A 20957-nucleotide genomic window follows, 5' to 3' on the forward strand; every position below is an offset into this window, starting at 1 on the left:
TACAAAGGTATTTCCTTCTTGCATATGCATGTTGCTTTTAAAATTACCCATCTAATTACAAATTACACATCTTCAACAGTTAATAAACATGCACCATATATTACTTACTGTGTAATTGCTACATACTAGTAAACAAAATGTTACAAAAAATCTAAACAAGATTAGTTAAACAATTTGTAATTTCGAAAGTTATTTGTTAACATTTGTACCAAAGTTACTAAAAAAGTCTCCTTTTATCATGTCTTATATCAAAGAGTCAGAAAGCAGCTGCAGGGACGTGATCCCAGTTGGAGCAGACTGGTCTTCGCAGCAGGCCTGGATTTAATTAATGCTGGCCTGCATACAGAAAAGTCTAATAGAAAACGAATTGATTGCATTTTAATTGAGAGGCTCTTAACTAAGGGCATCTCGCCAGTTTGCATAACTAACAAGCTTGAATGACTTGGGTCTCGGTTTAGTTTGTTATTTCAGAAGAAAAAGTCGTTCTTTTAGAAGATTCAGAAGCATAGTGTTGCAAGATTCCTGAACAGGGCTTTTGTTTGAGAATATTTCATTAATTTAGCCAAAACCTGTAGTGATGGTGTACAGTAAATTAATGGCAACCTGGATTGCCAATAACATACTGTATTTTTTTTTTACACATTTACATTAAAGTACAGTAATATCATACGTAGTGTAAAATGAAACACATAACCCAGTAAACATGCTTTACGATGCAATATACAACTGAGCTGATGGGTCTTATAAAAGTAATCAGTAAAGGCTGTCGGGTGGTGCTGGGATTTGAACACAAACTATTTATCTGTTCTTTATCTGAGTTTAAACCAGTGGCCAGGGAAAAGTAGTTGTAAGCTAATTAGATTTAGAGAATTCCTTGGTCATGGCTTTAAGTTACAGATCAGAAGGTTATGTGTTCAAATCCCACCACAACCAACATGTCAAGGTTGGGCAGGACCCTTAATCTTCGGATCAGCTGTATTCTGCAGCAACCAAATAAACAGATGTATTGCCAATTTCTTTTTATATTTTAGCCAACATTAAGAAATTAAATTAATATACATATGTTTTATAGTTGTTTACTGACCCAAGATGCAGTTTAAAGCAGTTTATGTATATATATAGTGTTCGGGCCATTTTCATATTGATACCATCGGCCCCATAATTACTAAGACCCTGTACTTGTAGCTTGGCCTTATTTTAATTCACACTATGAGTAACTTGACTCAGTCTAATAAAAAAGAACTGGCACTGGTTGCTGCTGTCCAAGGACGTTAGACACACACACACACCTGGCGCAGAGTTTGTGCCCTGTAACAGAAGCCTAGACGGGATGTCAGGAATCTGTGATTAAAATTCTTCGCCTTCCGTCCACTCGTTCATCAGGTGTGTTGAAAGAGGTCAGCAGCAGAATGATTGCGCCGGATTCCAGTGCTGTCCTTCATCAGCGTGCTATAATGAAGAACTGAGGGCTTTTACTCAGAGATCCGCTGCTCCAGAACCCAGTGTGAGTCTGTAAGCTAATACCCATCCTGTAGGATCGAGAGAGAGAGCGAGAGAAACAGAGAACGAGTGGGCAAGTGGGGGGAGGGGAATAAGGTCGAGGGTCATCTCCAGGGTGACATGGCCCTTTTAACTTTGGCCACAGCTTGGCAAGATAATTGAGGTTAAAAAAGTTTCTGTGAAAGCAACAGCTGTTGCCCCCTCCCTTCCTTAACCTCCCCCATGCTTTCTTTTTCACATAGCCAGTGCAGTATAAGGGCACCCACTTAGCTCACCTGATAGAGCCATGCAGGGGCAGAAAGATAAACAAGGGGGCAAAAAAACAACAAATGAGTGAAGGGATGTCATGTCTCTAGTTCACTGATCTTGATCTACCTTTGACCAGACAGTCTGAAAATACGTATGTTTAACAGCAAACGGGTTTAATGAAATGTTGTTCCGAACATAAAAAAAAATCGCTATGTGTACTCAATGCATGAATTTATATATTTTTTATTATTATTAATAATAATAATAATAATAATAATAATAATAATAATAATAATAATATACAGTAGAACTGATATCTGTTTTTAAAGTTGTTTTATTTTACATACATAACAGTATAGCACAAAATATCCCCAATAGTACAGTATGTACTAATATTATGTTTTATCAAGAATGTTTGTTATCTATATATCGAGATTATCGCATTGCCTTCGAGAAAGGTGAGACAAATTAAACAAATACAGGAAAACTGTAATGGAGCAGAATCATGAAAGGGGCAAAAACACAATAGGGGCCAGAGTCAAAACATTGTCTTACTTAATCAGGCCTGCTTTAGAGGAATGTGAAATAGGAGGACAAATAGGGTGTTATTTTGGGCCCTGTGGGCCAGGAAGGTGGGATAGAAAAAAGAGGAAGAAAGGATCGGTCTGGTGGAGAGGAAGCATGAAGGAGGGATGCCCACAGGGATCAGGAGTGATTCAAGGCAGCTGGTTCCCTATGTAAGTGAATGCTGGAGTTTCTGTCTTGTGTGCAGAAGTATAAACGAAACATATACGTGCTGTATGTATGGCTATTTAAATCACCACATGTGATGGTATCTTAGCAGATTTATGATGATGTCCACATTGTAAAGCACATGTCTATTTCCTGGACTGTGTATTTTCTTGTTCTTAAAACATCTGGTATTCTGTGAAGTAGTGAAGAAAAAGAACTCACTGGTGTGATGCATTGCTGAGGTGTTAATAATCATATAACAGTTCCAGGCTCTATTACTTGGGTTCTTTAGTGTTGGAAAATGCTTCGTAAGTCATTTTAATTTAATAGACGTTATACAGTTAGTTAGTTCCGAACAAGTAATGTGATTGGACAAGACACATTCCATGAGTGCTGATATTGAGTATGACAGCACAAGGATGTTTACTGGGATTACAGCTGTAGATTTAGATCTCAAATTAGCAACTTAGAGAGGGATAATGAGGATAAGATGGGATTGCAACTTTAACTTAAAGGGAACCTGTCCTCCTTTGGGTTGGACATTGGTGGGTTATAAGATATTAAAGTATATATTTGTAGAAGAGAAAAGGCAAGGCCAAGCCGGACCTTGACAGGATTATGAGTAAGAATCATCATTAATGGTTGCATCTGGTCATGTTTTGGCTTTTTCAAAAAATATCAACTGCATTTTTTATATAAATTTATAACATAAATGATGTTCAAATATATTCAAATGTGTTATGGTTGGCAGAGGTTATGAGCAGGAATGTACAATATTAGGATTGCACAAGCACGCTGGCAAGTATACTGTACTACACACAATAGATACTACACACACACACATATACACTAAAATATACAGAAGGTAATGTATAATACAATTGCACATGCATTAGTTTGACCATGAAACATATACAATTTTAATATTACTGTGAATTAGAGAATTAAGGAGCACAGAGCAGTGTTTTACAGATTTCTCGACTCAGAAGTGTACTCAGAAGTATTTTTCAGTATCTTGAGATATATTAAATTTAGTGTAAACAGCAATAAAGCCATCTTGAATCTTAAACAAAACCATACATTGTACATTATTATTACAGTAAGTATTACAGTAGGTTTATTTTTTTGAACAGTGTTGACTGAAGGACATCAGGAACATTGGAAACCATCTCTTTAAAAAAAAAAAAAGATTACGGTATGTCCATTTTTTATTAATTTTAGCAATCTAAGTTTAAAGGTTAAAAGGTTAAGGCAATATACCATTCTTATACACAGAAAATATTTTATTACTATCCAGAGGCTAAGGAAAGGCACCCAAGTGCTCATATACGCTCTTTACCAAATATTCTTGTGTCACAAAAATGAAAAAGAGTTCTGCTCCATGGGAAACATATCACTTCTTCTTCTCTTTGGAAGCTGTATCAGTGCATAATAGCTAAGCTGAATTAATTAATTACTCTGAAGGATCATTTGTGTTTGCTACACAAAGCCAGTTAAACTTGCGCACCAATTCAACATATTTATGACCATTCATTCTCCTGCTCTCTCTCACTCTCACTCTGTACTGATTCCTTTAGACCCTGGGTACTCCTGCATGTCCTTAGCCATGAAAAGGGACAACATAATGGGGGAAACTGAATGTCTGAAGGATGAATTCTTTCAAGACAACAACTGGGCGCAATTTGGCCGATGGCCCTGGGGGTCGGCTTAATAGAGTGCAAGCCCCAGCCCCCAGTGAGTTTCTCTGAGACTATTAACTCTTAACAACTCCTCAGCTTGGGTCTCATTATTTATTCTGTTCAAACGTTTCTCCTCCCCCCCAACACTCAATCTTTTTTTTTTTTTGTTATTGCTCTCCATTTTATTGTGCTGAATTGATTTTGTACTTAGTTAATCATTCAGTGTTATCCCAGTTTGTAAGTCGAGTGCCTTCTTGACTGGGGCCTGAAGGAGTGATGCAATAAAACCTTTTTCAAATCACTTTCAGTGGGTTCACAAGTTAGTTCTTGAGAAGTGAGGAGCTCAACGCTCTTCTGAATCACATTATCAGGGAAATGAGTAATGAAGCACTGATAAATGATACTTCTGGAGTGCAGAGTGCCACGTGGCATTGCATACAGTATACATTAAAAATTATCTACTACAATTGTTTATTTATTATGTTTTTTGCTTGAAGCCCATCATGTTACATTGCTTAAATTGTACCCATTTGATATAATAAAAAACATTTTAAGTAAAAGAGTTTGCTTTTGTGTTTTGAGTTGGCACAGATATACTTACTTGAATAATACCATTCAGCATAAATTGAATAAAGAAAAATTATACACTTATAAACATTGGATGTTTCGTTGATATTTGCGCATGTTAACACCAAAAGTTTTAGTCAGGCTTATGTAGAGCACCAGTCTTGTCCAAGACAGAGACTGAGTTGCTCTTCGGGGTCAGAGGCACCATTGAAGTCCGAATGGCCTTCCAGAGTAGACTGCACCTCCCAGCTGCCCTGCCACCGTGGAAATGAAGTTATGTGTCAGCAGCTTTTTGTCTATTTCCTCCTTCTCTTGGCCTCTGGCTTTCTCTCTCCCTTCATATTTTCCCATTCTCATTCTCCTTTTCTCTGCACAGTCCACTGGAGGCTTTTGGAGTTCACTGTTGGTTGGTGTATTCAGTGTTGGTAAATGGACTTAATGGCAAAGTGAAGGGTCAGAGTGAGGTATTGTGCTGCTGTAATTGAGAGGGGTCTTGCACTTGGGCAATGTTAAGTAATTCACACACATGCACACAGAACCCCTTCACCTTTTACCAGCGCACTTCTGTTGAATTCTTTTCTCAATTACGCTCGTGTTCTCTCATCGGGTTGCGCTCTTGTTGGTCTTGTCTGTGGAACATTTTGGTCCTGTAGCTGGATGGATAATGATTTTGCTATTGAAGTAATACCTTATAAAGTTGAACACTGACATTTTATCTCCATGTCACTTACAGTATGTTATTCTAAATATGAAAAGAATATCTATTTGCTATAATTTTTGATGACTGTAAGGTTACTTTGTTTATTAAAAATATAACCTTAAATAATGCACTGGATCCAATGTTCCAACATATAAAAATAATAATAATAATAATAATAATAATAATAATAATAATAATAACAACAACAACAACAACATTATTCTTCTTATTATTATTATTATTATTATTATTATTAGCAGTAGTAGTAATAGTGTTTCTTTTTCTACTACTACGACTAATAATAATAATTATCATCATCATCATCATAGTAATAATAATAATATTATTATAATATTATGTCTCTCAGTGGTAGGTTTCTCGTCCACCATGCGGAAACCAGCACCAGAAACCAGTGGATTCCAGAAACACCTCATACCCAGTGTCAAACACGACGGTAGAGGTGTGATGATTTGGGCTTGTTTGTGCAGCACCAGGACATGGGCACTTCTCTCATGAACTCCTGTCCCATGAACTCATCTGTGTACCAGGGTATTCTGAAGGCAAATACAAGACCATCTGTCCAACAGCTAAAACTTGGTCTATATTTGGTCATGTAATGGGACAATTACTCGAAGAAAACCAGTAAATCTACATCAGAATGTGTGAAAAAATAAAATAATCATAGTTTGGGAATGGCCTAGTCAAAGTCCAGAGCTCACTCTAAATGAAATGCTGTTGCAGGACCTTAACAGAGCTGTGCATACAGTAAGCAAATGCCCAAAAACCTTAATGAACTGAAGCAAGGTTGTAAATATGAATGGACCAAAGCGATGTGTGAGACTGATAAAGGCATGCAGGAAATGATTACTTAAAAATATTGCTGCTAAAGGTGGATCCACAAGATATTGAATCATGGGGGTACTTTGCTTTTGCCCACATGCTTTAAAAAATTTTTTTTTTACCTTTTGGCTTCAAGAATGAAATAAATAGTGGCACGGTGAAAAAGGTTAGAAGATGTTGTTCATCTGGGGTTGCATTTGCAGATTACAAAGACATGCTATGATCAGATGATCAGATGATTTTACACAAAAATAAAAGTGGTGGCACTAACTTTTACCTATGGCTGTAGATGGATGGACACTGTCTAAAGCTGTTTAACCATTCCCTCCTGAATAACCAATTCTAGGAAGGTCGGTCTGGTTCCGATGATCTATACTTTCTTCAGTTCGCTGGTAACACTTGCCTTTGTACTACTGCCTGAATGCAAAACCCTATAAAAGATGGCACTGGCAAGAAAATTAAGTCTCCTTTGTCTTGGATACAATGAGTTACAGGTATTCTTTCCACTTCTTCAACACAAAGAAAAGAGTTTCTTTGTAGCACTTCTAAACTGCTTTTTGTTCGGGATGTTGAGTTTAAAAAATTGATTTTGAGACTTTATAACCCAAGCATCACCTAAACTTTGCTATTTAAAAAGTCGTATCTTCTTGCACCTACTTCACCATCCTACTTCATTGTTTTTGAGAAATAATGCAAAATGTTGGCACACTCATTTCAAAAATGATATCTATTTATTTGGGTGAAAACTGTGTTCGGTTTTGCCCAGTCTCTAGAAAGATGTTGATAGTTCTGGCTTTGAATGTGAAGAAGCTTTTCACTCGATTCAGGATAATACTTCACATCAAAGACAGCTTATTTGTTAAAGCTCAAGAAGAGTGATATCGTATCTACATTTCAAAAAAATAAAAAAAGAGGGGAAAAAAGGGAACAACAAAAACCAACTGACCACCCACTATCACTTATTTGCTTCGGTAGCATTGCCAGATCAGGGCTCTCTCTCAAACTCAATGGTTGATATTCATTGCGGCCTCTTTGCCGCTTTCTCCTTCATTCATCGGGACCATCGCTTTGGCCAAAACCTCCCTTCTCTCTTGCTGGCCCTCTCCTCCCCTGCCTGACAGGGGAATTATATAGCTGTTGCAGTAGAAAAAAGGGGCCATGCTCAGAGCTAGTAAAAAACACCTCTCCCCTCCATCACCTCATTATCCTCTTGAACGAAAACAAGCGGCCAAACTTTGCCAGCCATTATACCCTGCTGGACAGAATCTCGGCCTCTCATTGCACCTCCTGTTATGGTGATTTCGGATTAGTTGTGCTGAGAGGGGGAGGAGTTGATACCATGATTTTAATGATTCACTACAAATCAAGGTCAGTAAAAGTGCCAAAACTCAGGTCTTAGGAATAGATACATGCAACTTCCAAGTGTACAGTAATGTACCTGTATGTGAGTAATGCATAAATTATTGCTTCACACACACAAATATATTTATCACTTAGTTCTACAATAGTCTCTCAACTATGAAAAGAAATATATATAAACATAACAGCCATTTAATCCAGTTTAGGCTTAAATTCCCAACATAGTATTTTAAATAGTCACCTCAAAAATTGACAACTGCACACTCACCAGCTGTAGATAGCACTAATATCCATTTTGTTTGGTATTTAAATATAAATCTTTATTTAAATCTGAATTGGACAAAACTGCACCACTTTTAGCAGAATGCATACATGTTTACATCCAGCTGGTTCAGTAGGCACAATAATCAAACCATATATGGCACAAACTTTAGAAATCTTCTCTTCGCTAATTCCCAGGTAAGTGAACTCTTTGTGACTGTGTTAATCCAGAAGGTTTTTTTTTTCCTGTGGTGGGCAAAGGATCTGGACCCCTCCTGAGAGGCTGTGCTAAGGTGCTTTTACTTGTTTTAAAGAGCCATGAACTTGACAGAGATCTACCGTGATAGAATCAAAGTGGCAGCGCAGATAGGGGGAAAATCCGATTTTGGCTGCCAAGGGCAAAAGAACAGCTTTTTTTTAAGCACATTCTTTTTTTGTAAGTTTCCTTACCCCTTCCTTCCTTCCTTCCTTTCCTTCTTCACAATAGGGTAATTAAAAATATAAAACTCTCATATATTGTAGATTCCTTACATGTCAAGTAAAATATTTCAAAACTTTTGTTGTTGGTGTTGTTCTTTTAAATAAGATAATTATGGCTTATAGCTCATGAAAACCCAAATACAAAAATCCAGTATCTCAGAATACTATAATTTATTAATATAGGATGCAATACAATATTTTTAATACAGATTTACATTTTAAAAATGTCCAACTTCTGAAATGTGTATTCAGTTATGTAACTCATACTTGTTCAGGGCTCCTTGCTTTGAAGCAGCCTTCAGCTTGTCTGTATAGTTGGGTCGGGTGATTCTCATCTTCACCTGGACAATAGCCCAAAGATTCTGTATGAGGTTCAGGTCAGATGCGTTGGCTTCATGTGCAGCAAACCAGTTAGTGGTAGTTTTAGCACAGCTGGCAGATGCTAAGTTGTGCTGGAAAAGCAAACTGACATCTCCAAAAAGCTGGTCTGCAGACCGAAGCATGAAATGCTGATAGATGCCTATGTTGATGATGGAATTTATAAAAGACAGTGGGTCAACACCAGCTGATGGCACAGAAAACCATACCATCACTGGCTGTGGATCTAAAATTGTCTCTGGTTCAGGATTGGCTTAATACTATGAATGCAACAGATGTAGCCCATTTTTTTAAACTTGTCTGTGCAAGACTCAATTTATTTCTTGTAAAGCTCTCCCCAAGGTCTTAAATTGGCTTTGCTTGACAATTGTCTTAAGGCTGTGGTTGCATCCCTGTAATTTGTGCACCTTTTCCTACCACACCTATCCATTCCAGTCAACTTTCCATAAATTTTTGATATAGAACTTGGTGAACAGCAATTTACCAAGTTTAAGCATTGATTTTCCATGGCTTACGCATTCTTGTGAAGATCATCTCATGAAGACTTAGGTAAGCAAGACCTAGGTAAGCAAGACCACAACTTACCACTGATGCAGAATAGATGTTCATTAAGAGTTACCAGACTCAAAAAATACCAATTAACAGTACCTCAGATTAGAGCCTTTATGAAGGCCTTAAACCCAATAAGTAGCAAACACATTTAAATTATAACTGTTTAAAGGAAATATATATATATATAATAACAAAGAAGACCTTACACGCACGCAGCTTCTAAAAACTTTGTAAGTATGTAATTTTAATTTACGGCCCTTCCATCAAATACTTGTGTTAACTTTAACTTTGAAGATTACCCAAAATCATATTCAATAATCCTTTCATTTCACCACTTTTCTCCCATTTTGTTCATATATATGCTATCTTGTTTTTACATTAATGCCTCATAAAGGCTACGAAGAGGGCAATGCCGAAAATCTTAAAACAGTAAAATATGTGATTTGTCAAATGTCAAATGTAAATATAAAAAATAGTAATAATAATTACACCCAACCAAACCTCATCGTGTTTCTCCATGATTGAAGACCACTCCAAAAAGTGTTGTTTTCATTGCACAACAATAACACAGTTCCCTGCTGTGATGTTCCCCTATAGTTTTTCCATATTTTTCAGTAAAGCAAAATGGTTTGGGACTTGTTTCTGGTGTGCCAAGAATTTAATGAAAACACTGTGAAGGGAAAAGCAGGTTTGGGGTCCAGACCACCACTTTGGTTCATTATCCAAAACAATAATAAAGGAACATTATAACTGTAATGCAATGGCTGCATTTTATCTTAAATTGGCAGGCGTTATTTTTAAAACTGACTTTAGTGTTGTATTTTTGTGCTGTATTTCTGGCTGAGAAGCATAAACAAGATGGTAAAGACTTTGCCTGAGGACTTTGTAGTTGCTTTAATCACTACTTTTCAAGGCACTAGAGGGAATAGTTATATTAGAAGGCACAATCGTTATTTTTTTTTAAAAGCATAATGATTATCAGATTGATTATCGGGAGTATGCCTGCAAAAGCAAATAAGCATGAGTTGAAGATAATTAAATATGTTCTCATGGCATAAAGTACTGGGTCTGGTTAAGTGACCAGGCAATTTCTGCACTCAGAGCACATCTTAATAACTGAACCTTATATGTTCCTGCAAAGAGCAGTTGGACAAATTTATGTAGTTTTTTCCCATGAACCATCGATGCCAAGATTAGTTGGAAAGACATCTTTAACCCACCAAAGCACCAAGGACACTGTGGACACTTGGTGAACTGGCCCAAAGAGGGCTGAGTGAGGCCTGCTTTAAACAGGTGGTCAAGCACTATAGTATAAGAACAATAAGATTTATTTTAGGTTCAGGGGACAAACAAGCAATAATCACGATGAGATAAAATATTTAAAATAGACTTTAAGCTGCTGTAAATGGTAAAAATGTGAATCCATAACTTTTACCAGAAATAGGGTTCCTATCTATTGGAAGAAGAAGGATTAACACATTACTTGAAGAATACAAAATAATCAGTAAGATAAGAATAACACACTTTGGGACAAGCTTATGAATTACATTGCATGACACCACCTCACCGAAAATAAAGTGTTTTATTCCTCTTAAAGCACAGCAATTTGACCATGATCACAGTTTTAATGGATTATGAAGAACACATGGTATTTAATGCTGTGACAATCCATAGAACAAATTCCTCCTATCACTTATGTTATAGCATTTTTAAACAGTCCTTCCCAAACCAAAAGCCTTTATTTTTCTCTCTTTTTATGGCAATAAGACTAAAAAAATGCAGCTCATCATCCTACCAGGAAACTGTGACAGTGTGCTCTCTCCTAAAGACATTCCCATCGCAGAAAACCTGAAGATGCATATCCGAATGTTAGAAAGCGATGACGCTGGAATCCTTGCAAAAATACAACAAAATACAAATAAACATCTATTCACAAAAAACATCACCATCTCATCAAATTTATGTAGTGTGTCCGCTGTGTAGTAACTGATCTTATAAAAATGATACGTTTGATGTTATTACAAACTTTTGACTTGTAGTTGGAACTACTGTCAGAAATGCTGTTATTACACCAACAAGCAAATCAACTGTGGTGTAATATGTGTTAATGGCCAGGAGATTATTATATAGTTAAAATGTTTTTTTTTTAGGAAACACTGGAATTTATTTGGCTTCACACTGTAAAAAAAAATTTTTTTTGATTGCAATTTTTTCCCCTTTGTAACTAATGTAAAGTATTTTACGGTAATACGTTATTCTTTTCAGAACATGTCAGATGAGATTTTTGTTTTTATTATTAGGTTTTGTTAAATTATATAATATAAACCAATTTAGTCCATTCAGCCTATTTAGATTATTGGCTCTTCCTCTGAGTGCTTCATTTATCAGACATCACAATGTGCTGATTTAGGAACCGGTCTTACTTTTCACATCCAACTAAACGCAGTTATGAAGACAAGGTGGATTTCAACACAGTCCGACTCTCACTCTGTGCCAGAGTGCATCAAGGAATGGTAAGATTATCCAGCGCCTCACAGGCTGGAAGAGTAACTTGGTGATGAAGCACTTTAGTGTTGCCTCATACCCCCTTTCCAGCCATTGTTTTCTTGGCCACTCTCGAGCTATGATGAAAACTATAGCACAAAAATCCATCTTGGTATTCATCACCCCACTCTCACTTAGCTGCTCGCTTCCAGTTGTTCCGGCCCATCGCCCATCCGAGGCCCGATCTCATTATTTCATATGTAGCATGCTGGGCCTCCTTTTTTCACATGGGGTCGTAACTGAGTGCGAGAGCCCACATGGAGTGTGTGGATGGAGTGAGTGGTGAGCGGATCTTTCCCACATGCTACCCCGTGGCTCAGCTCTGAAGAGGTGTCAGCAAGCCTCGGAGGAATGAAGTGCCTGCGTATTGTGCAGGCGCGGCTATTATGTGCTTAAGATTACCATGACAAAAGTGCCACTCGACTTCTTTTCCATTGAGCATGCTCGAGGTCTCTTGTCTCTTCTCTAATAAAACATTTTGCACCAATCACCCTGTTTTGAAGGCTGTTGCGATGAAAGGCGAAAGAATGAGGAGGCCAGTGTTTTTAACAAGGTGAAGCATATAGTGGGTAGAAATGCTGTTCCTGTTTCTGCCACATTCTTAAAGTAAACACATGTTTCTACGAACCATAAGATTTCATATTACAGTTAAGCAAAAATATGATCAAATCTTAATTGTACATAACTTTAAGAGCAGTAACTTTACACAACTGCCAAAATCTTTGTATATTTTACTCCTCATACTAAATGTAATTTATTTTAATTTGCACATATATCATAAATGCTTTTTGCTATATCTAATATCTAACGTTTAAAAACAGCCTCTGATGCATTTTTTTTGGGTAACTGCTTGTTAATTCATTCTAATTATCTTTACAGCTAGATAACGAGTTTGCAAATAAGCTTCATTAGCCTACATCATATGATGAACTCAGCTTGGCAAACCACATCAACAGCTTTTCCCAGCAAGGACTCTTGACCTTAAAAAGTCAAGCTTGCTTTCCAACCCCCCCAACCCTCCCCCACCCCCCATTAGTCACGGAGCAGCAAAGGCGTAGTTCTGGTAGTCTAATAAAGTGAGTTTTAGTAGACATCAGATACAGAAAAACAATATACAAAGTGTAACAAGTTGCATTGTGTGTCATGCTGCTGTCTGGCTTTCTGATGGGCAGAGGTTAACTTTGTTCACAGCCACAGCATGCAGACGGAGGCTGTTAAGCAAACAGAGTGATTGGAAAGTAAACAAACGTTGGTCTGGTGGCCGCATGCGGGCCCCGGGGAAAAGCCATTCACTTTTAGGCTTACGTTCTAACTATATCCGAAAGTCAGAGTTTAGGCTATAAGCAAACACTTCTGTTTGCAAAGTCAAGGGTATTGATGCGTCTTGTATGCGTGTGTGTTGAAGTGAGATGCTGTTTCTGTTTCTCAAACACACACACAAATGTTCGATAAAGACAGACGTGAACATATACCTCCTAGAAAAGACAGTGAATCACATGTAAAGAAAAAAATTCGGAACAGATTACACACAGTCATTTTTTGTTTTCGTACTGTTGTTTTTATGCCTTCTATAAAAAGTACATCACTGAGGCAGTCATACAGTGGATTTAGACATTTTCTACAGTCCATAATTCATCTTAGATAGCACATTTAAAATTTCTCTGAAAATCTATTTACACTGTACAGTATTTTAAAAGGAAACCCGGTACAACAAAATAACCAACTTCCCTTAAAAGCTGGAATCATGCTTCGTTTTTTATAGACATCTTATGATACAAAATATTGCTTTCTATGCTGTGATGCAAATACAGAGTGTGAAAATGCTAGTTTTCAGTTCTTTTGAGCGAATGCTCTATAGCACTCGGTTGTCTCTGAACTTATTCCAGCGTGCCGAATACTTTCCAAACACATTCCTAATAGAAATCTAATTCAGTCTCTCAGTCAATCATAACTTTATATAAAATAGCTTAGAAGGCTACACAGCAAAATCTCTGCTGATTAAACACCTGGTGTGTCAACAAAAACCCAACTGTTTTGAATTAAGGGTGGCATGAGAGATTTTGCTGTGTAGTCTTATAATGGCAGTGCAAAGCTTTCTGCGCAAATCTTTGCATTGTAAAATCTCTAGGTAACAAAATAATTTTCGTGATGTACATACATATTGCTCTTTCTGTCAACAAGTGTTGCTGGACAAAGTCAGAGTAGCATGTCTACTGTATGTGTGCAGTCTTTTTTTAAGGCAGTAGTGTCAGACTGAGCTTAGTCTTGCTTTTTATTTGGGAAAGACCGTCCTGTGACATCCTGGTAGAGGTCTAGCTCAGAAATAAATATCGCAACTGTGCCATGGTTCCTGATGTCCATTTCAGTTAATGAACAGTGCATTTGCATAGATAATCAAAGGTGATGCAACGTCGTCAAGTCACGCAAAGGTACATTTGGTTAAGTTAAAACGGCTGCAGATCTGATGTGGGGAAAAAAAGTCTACTGTTTGTTTTTATCACCAAAACCGTAATAATACCAAGATGGGTGCAAGTACAGCAAGAGCACTTAAGTTCTGCACGCTCTTTCTTGCGCTGTTCTGGCTGTCCTCGATATCGTCTTCTCCTCCATCATCATCTTCATCGTCCCCGTCTCGCCCGGATCCGTCTACATCGACAACGGGCGGCATGCCGAAGCACAGCGTGTCCATGCTCACTTTGACGTACTCGCAAATGGTCCGCTCGGCGCCGTCGCAGACGCACGTGTCAAGCTGCTGCGCTTTGGGCAGGCGGCGCATATGCGCGATGACGCCGCGGCACGCGCTCGTGCACATGGCGCCGCTGAACAGCTTACCGCAGTGCTGCAGGTAGTCACCCATGGCGGCGCGGCAGGGTCCGTCGCGCTCGCACTGCCGCCGCGCCTCCGTGCAGCCCATACTGCTGGTCCGCGGCAGGCACGGCTCGATGGCGCGCTTGGTTTCGCGACAAAACTGGTCGTCTGCGCAGCTGCAGTCCTCCAGCGCAGGGCCGCTCTTAGTCTGGTTGAGCTGCACAAGTGATGCGATGCAGTGGCTCGGGCACGAGCGCCGCCGGCCGCTCAGCACCGGGTCACACGCGCGCACGTACTGGCCGTACGCGTAGTGGCACTCCGGTTCCGCCTGGCAATTCATAATAGCCTGCCAGCACACGAGACGGCCCCGCGCGCGACTTGACGACGGGCCCGCGCACACGCAAGTGCCGAGAAACAGGAGCGCGCAGGCGAGTGGCCACGGGGACGGGGACGGGGGCGAGCCGGCGCCCCGGGCTGACTGCGCGAGCCTCGCCATTGGCGTCAAGGCGAGAGGTGTCCGATCATGCGTCCATGTCAGGGGCTCTGAGTAGCTGATCCGTGATGTTTCCAAACCATTTCGGTTTTTTTTTTTTTCTTCGAAAAAGTAATTCAACTTGTGCGTGTCCAAGTAAAAGTGATTCCAATAATAAAAAAAAGTTGTCTAAAAAATACTATCCATTCCACTGAAACGATCAGCACTTCATACAGTTCTCCTGTGTGTAAGCAGCACCGAGAGCTCTCTCCTCCACATACAGCTCGTCTGCGTTCTTTAGTACTCACGGCTCGCGCACTGGACAAGAAAAAAAAAACTTCACGGAAGTGGGTTTCTCATCCTTCATTAAGTCCGCGCGCGTGGGGAAAATAAACACTACAACAGTATAAAAACAAACAACAAAAGTGCAGCGGTGTTGGATCCGCGTATCCGTTCCTCCGCCACGGCCGCTCGTCTTTATCCACTTCGAGGCTTACGGAAGTTTGGAGAGTTCCTATTGGTCAGGGGACGCGCTGTCGTCATTGTCGACGTCACCGTGGGCGGTTGTGAAAGGGCGGAGTCTGGGGCTGATAAAAAAAAAGGGGAGACAGAAAGGCGGGGCGAAGAGTCAGGTTGTTAGTCTGTCGCAAAAATGTACACAGTTTATAAATCATCCTGACCGCTGCTCCCCCCCCCCCCCTTAAATTATTATTCTAAACCAAACTGTGGTGATTAGTATAATTGGACAGTGCTTCATGATATAATTCTGTCAATAAACACTAATGTGATAATAATGAAACATGAAATTTACTTTACTTTCTAAGTAGTTTGTTTGTTTGTTTTTAAGAAACAGGATAAATTAGTGTAATTTTTGTAGGTTTCTGTTACCAATCCACAGAGTCAGGACAGTTTAGTCTTTCTAAAATTCCCATGATGACTAATTATTTATATCATAAGGAAAAATATACGGTATATGTCATATTTACAGAAACTTTAATCAGCTATTTAGCATTTTCTTCTTGCAAATCAAATTTTCCTGTTTGCATCCTGATAATCTGGCACCATCATGTGCAAGGTGTAAAGATTTGCACTATCCATCTCTTGTCTACTAATCTCACTCATTCATCATCTATGCTTTATCCTGTACAGGAGCCTGGAGTCTATTCAAGGAGACTTTGGGCACGAGACTGGTACACCCTGAACAGGGTGCCACTCCATTACAGGGCACACACACATACATACTCTCATACTACGAGCAATTTGAAAATGCAAATTAGTCTAATCTACATCTCTTTGGACTGTGGAGGGAAACAGGAGTACCCTGAGGAATTGGGAGAACATGCAAACTCCATGCCCACACCCAGAGGCAGGAATTAAACCCAGACCCTGGTGGTTCAAGGCGACAGTGCTAACCACTAAGCCACAGTGCTGCCTGTCTACTAATCTCTTCTTTAATCATTTAAGTACTGTACATTCATTAATTATCCATATACTCCATATCCTGTGCTGAGTTGCAGGTTGCCTGGAGCCTGGAAATCAGGACACACCCCTGGATGAGGTGCCAAAACATAGCAAGGCGCAAGAGTGCGCACACACATTCAATACTACACTACAGGCAATTTGAAATGCCAGCCAGGCTACAATGCATGTCTTCGGATTGCAGGGAAAAACCAGAGTACCTAAAGGAACCCACATCCAAGTACATATTTATTTTGTAATATGAAGAGTTAAGGCTGTTTTAGAATTCCTACAGCATGCTGTTTTCCCCCCCTATTTTAAAGGGGCAATGTGAAGACTTGAATAATATTAATTATACAAATTTTGCTTTGTTAGAGGTCAATAAAAACATTTTATATCTTATATTATTATTTCTATTTTAGACCTTTTTACTTTTTAAAGTTTACATTTATCATAGTTTTGCAAAACATTTCATATATACTGTCATTTGAATAAAATACTAAATATTGTAAATTAGATTAAGTAATAATAATATTTTAATTAGTGTACATTTAGGAGAATTTTTTTTGTTAATCAGTTACAGTTGGTGAGTTGTCAGTCTGAAGCACAAGAGTCTGGTTCATTTCATAATCTGTCCTGAGCTAGCAGCTTTAATCAATTTAAATCTACAAGGTCTTAGAAGCCTTTAGAAAGGTTTTCCCCCTAAAAAATGTACCCCTGGCTACAGTATATTCCATCCTTTCCAGGTTATTTCAATTTTCAGATATGAAAGGTCCAACTGGAAAAAAATGTGTTCGTGCAGGAAGGATGATTAAATGTTTGAAACCGATCCTTGCTGGCACGGTGCTCCACTTGGAATATGTATAAAATAGATAAAAGGACAATTGGATGCAGTTTCTAAGGCATTTGTCTCTATACCATGATATGAACTGTAGCCATGCATGCAAATGGAAAATGATGGTGTGTCTAAACTTGTGTAAAATAATATTGTGCAAGTTCGCACTTGAACACGTGGAGACAAAAAAAAAAAAAAGAAAAAAGAACCGGTAGATGCCAGAGTTTGCAGATTCAGTGAGTCCACTAGGTACAAAGAGGGTTTGTGTTTCAAACAGTGCTCTCGAGTCAGGAATGTACCTTTAGGCCAGTGTGCACTGAGCTCTCCACCCAAGAACACAATGCACTCAATGTCAGTTACGGATGGTCAGATCTGAGAGTGGTGGAGCCTTCTTCAGGTCACAGTAAGGTATGAAGGGAACACTATCCTCCTGAGTCAGTCAAACAGTGAACCCTGAAGCTATACTTATCAGAAAGGAAGACAGCTGTTGTCAATTCTTTTAGACAGACTTAAGCCCGCACCTGAGTCCTGAGTCACACCTTTTTTTATTTCAGTCATTTGTTCTACATAAGATTTACATGCACAGCTACTTTTTTCAGGTTGTTATTACTTGGCAGGTGTGTTCTCTCCAAAGTGATTAATCCAAACATAGTGCTCTTAAAATAACCAATAGAGTGATACACAATTATAGTAAACTCCACAACACAGCTCCCATATACAAGGTAGTTGCAGAAAGAAAAGAAAGAGCCATAGCACATAACTTTCTCTCTCTCCCTCACACACACTTGCACAGCAGATTTTACAGAAATGGCACACAGCTCCAGTTCTTTATAAGTTTTACATCCTTTTTTAAAAGAAATCAGCATTAAACAAACCCACTTGTTTCACTTGCGTAAAAATAGATCTTCCTAATGAGAGACCCGTTAACAACTTCACAAGGACCTAAAGGAGAACCGTAATGAGGGAGAGGTGGGAAAAAAAAGAAAACTTTTAACTAACCAAACTATTTTCTTTGGCAGCCTGAATTTATACACACCAGATGTGCTGAACAGCGGCGTGCTGCATGCCATTACGTTTTGATGGTGCCATTAAAGGCACTTTTGTGCTTCTATAATGTAATTATAGGACAAACACAATGAAGTCACTGCAAACACAAGGCTCCCCTGACAACTAAGACCTCTGCTAAGAGACAGCCAGCATGATTTGTTTATCATAGTGCAAAATAATCTTCAGATTGATGATTTCTCTAGAGAGTCTTGAAATTAATGGTCATTAAATGATGGATGAGGTGTGATTGCATGTCTGTTGTATCAGATGATTCACTGAGGGGAAGAAAATTGACTGAATCCAGGTTTGAGCCAGTGACACACAATGATGTCCTGTTATTTTCATTAGTTTTTACTCATGTAGTCACGAACGTCATGATGTCAGGAAAAATGTTGGAGATGAATTATTAAACAACAGACTATTCTTTGACTATGTACAGTAACAACGTCCCTGGAGTGTTACTCCTGGGGCGGTTTGTAGTCTCCCTCAAGGGTTTTATCAGCAGTCGAAAGCACAGCCCTATACTGTAGATGTACTGTACGTTCCATCTAAATGCGTGCAAGAAATGGGTATGACTGTAGCTGGATGTTTATAAGGTGTACAGTATGTTATGTGTATGTGCTGCTACTTTGTGTGGGAGGAGGTGGTGTGTTTAAAAAAAGGAAGTATCAAACTACAGGAAATGACTGTACAGGAACAATCCATTTATATGGATATGGAACTTCCTCTATAGGATCTTTAGGAAGAGAGATAATGGGAAGCGATAAGTCAAGAGAATTGGACAAACTCTGCATCTGGCAGTCCGTTTCCATTAGGAAACAGCTTAACTAACAACCCCTATCATTTTGATGGTATCTCTACATGCTTTTCCGTAAAGTACATAAGATTTCAATAGTTACAGTACTTTATATTTTATTACATTATAACACTGTATTATTATTATTATTCACATATAAATTGCACCTGAGAATCAATTAATCATTTATGGATATACATAACCTTATAGCTTTTATAGCTACAAATGTAATCACTACAGCTTGCCATGTTGCTAGGTGTCAAAATAAATAATGATCCATTCTTCAGTTCCTTTCTTCCACAGTATCGCCTAGACCCTAATAAAAACCAGATTTTTATTTTCCTACAGATTTTTGCCAAATCCTATTCCCTCTGCACCTTCAAAGGCAAACTGTCGATTTAGATATTCTCATCGTTATGTTTTTCACCTGAATTGAATTTCTGTATTTTTCCATTTCGCTGCCAATGCATGTTCCAAGAACATTCATAAGCTCTAAATATTAGTCATATAACCTCCTGTTATATAAAGTGGGTTCAATTTATACATGTCTTTTTATTCCTACAACTTGGCTTACAATTTTCAGTGGCTGTTATATTTGTATGCCTTCTAGGTGACATACTATATTGAACTTATTTTTCGTCAAACTACGACAGATGCCATCGGGTTTACTACAGGTCATAGCATAAAACCAGCTGTCATTAACACCATGATAGGGAGGATGACAAATGCCAATGAATTACTGTGATTGCCTGGAGACAAATTGCCTGTGAAAGTTAGTGCATTGGCTTTGACTTATTGGTAAAATTTGGAAAGTTAAAGCTTGAAATGACTCGTCCAGCATCTTACCAGAAGTGTAATTTCAACTTTGCTCATTATAATATAATGTATGACTTCAGTAACTACTTTATTAACAGCGGAGAGCTGTTAACTAAACAAAGCATCAGTTATGACTTCTCACAGTTGGTAAGGGTAGCTGGATACATTTTTTAATAGACCATTCATTTTGAAGTGTGGAAAAGTTATGATTTGATCTTGTAAGAAAAACACCAAGGGTTTGAGGTTTTAGAATGATAATCAACAGTAGGGTGGTGTTAAATAATCTTATAATACAGCAAATTACTAACAAATTCTGTTTATTTGTTTATTATAAGGTGTCACACATTTTTTTTATTGGTTTATGGGTATATTTACAAGTTTACATTTCCCAGCCAGTTTATTAGGTACTATTTACTAGTACTGGGTTGAATCCTCTTTTGTCCGAACTCCTTCAATTTTTCATGGCATGCATTTAACACGTTGCTAAGAGTGTTTATTTGAGATTTTGTCCCATATTTCCATGATAGCATCATACATTTGCTGAAGATTTTTAAGGTGCACATCTATGATGTGAATCTCCTTTTCCTCCAGAACTCAAAGGTGCTCCATTGGATTGAGATCTGGTGACTGTGAGGCCATTTAAGTCCAGTGACCTAATTATCATGTCCAAGAAACCAATTTGAAATAACTGTAGCTTTGTGATATGGCAGGTTATCTTGAAGTCATAAAGAGATGGACATGGTCAGCAAAAATACTCATCTCTATAGACACCTCTACTGAAATGATGCCTGAAATGATGAAACAAGGCAGGATGGATCCATGCATTCATGTTGTTTAAGCCAAATTCTGATCTTACCATCTGAATGTTGCAGCAGAAATTAAGA

General features: G+C 38.4%; 1 protein-coding gene across 1 annotated transcript; it reads right to left on the reverse strand.

Annotated features, from left to right (window-relative positions):
* Positions 1-13355: 13355 nt before the first annotated feature.
* Positions 13356-15594, reverse strand: gas1a (growth arrest-specific 1a). Its single transcript, XM_053481635.1, has one exon. It carries the CDS (start codon positions 15143-15145, stop codon positions 14339-14341), a length of 807 nt encoding a protein of 268 aa, XP_053337610.1. The 5' UTR covers positions 15146-15594; the 3' UTR covers positions 13356-14338.
* Positions 15595-20957: the final 5363 nt, after the last annotated feature.

The sequence above is a fragment of the Clarias gariepinus genome, chromosome 21 (genome assembly GCF_024256425.1).
Source record: "Clarias gariepinus isolate MV-2021 ecotype Netherlands chromosome 21, CGAR_prim_01v2, whole genome shotgun sequence".
In the NCBI taxonomy this organism is placed as follows: Eukaryota; Metazoa; Chordata; class Actinopteri; order Siluriformes; family Clariidae; genus Clarias; species Clarias gariepinus.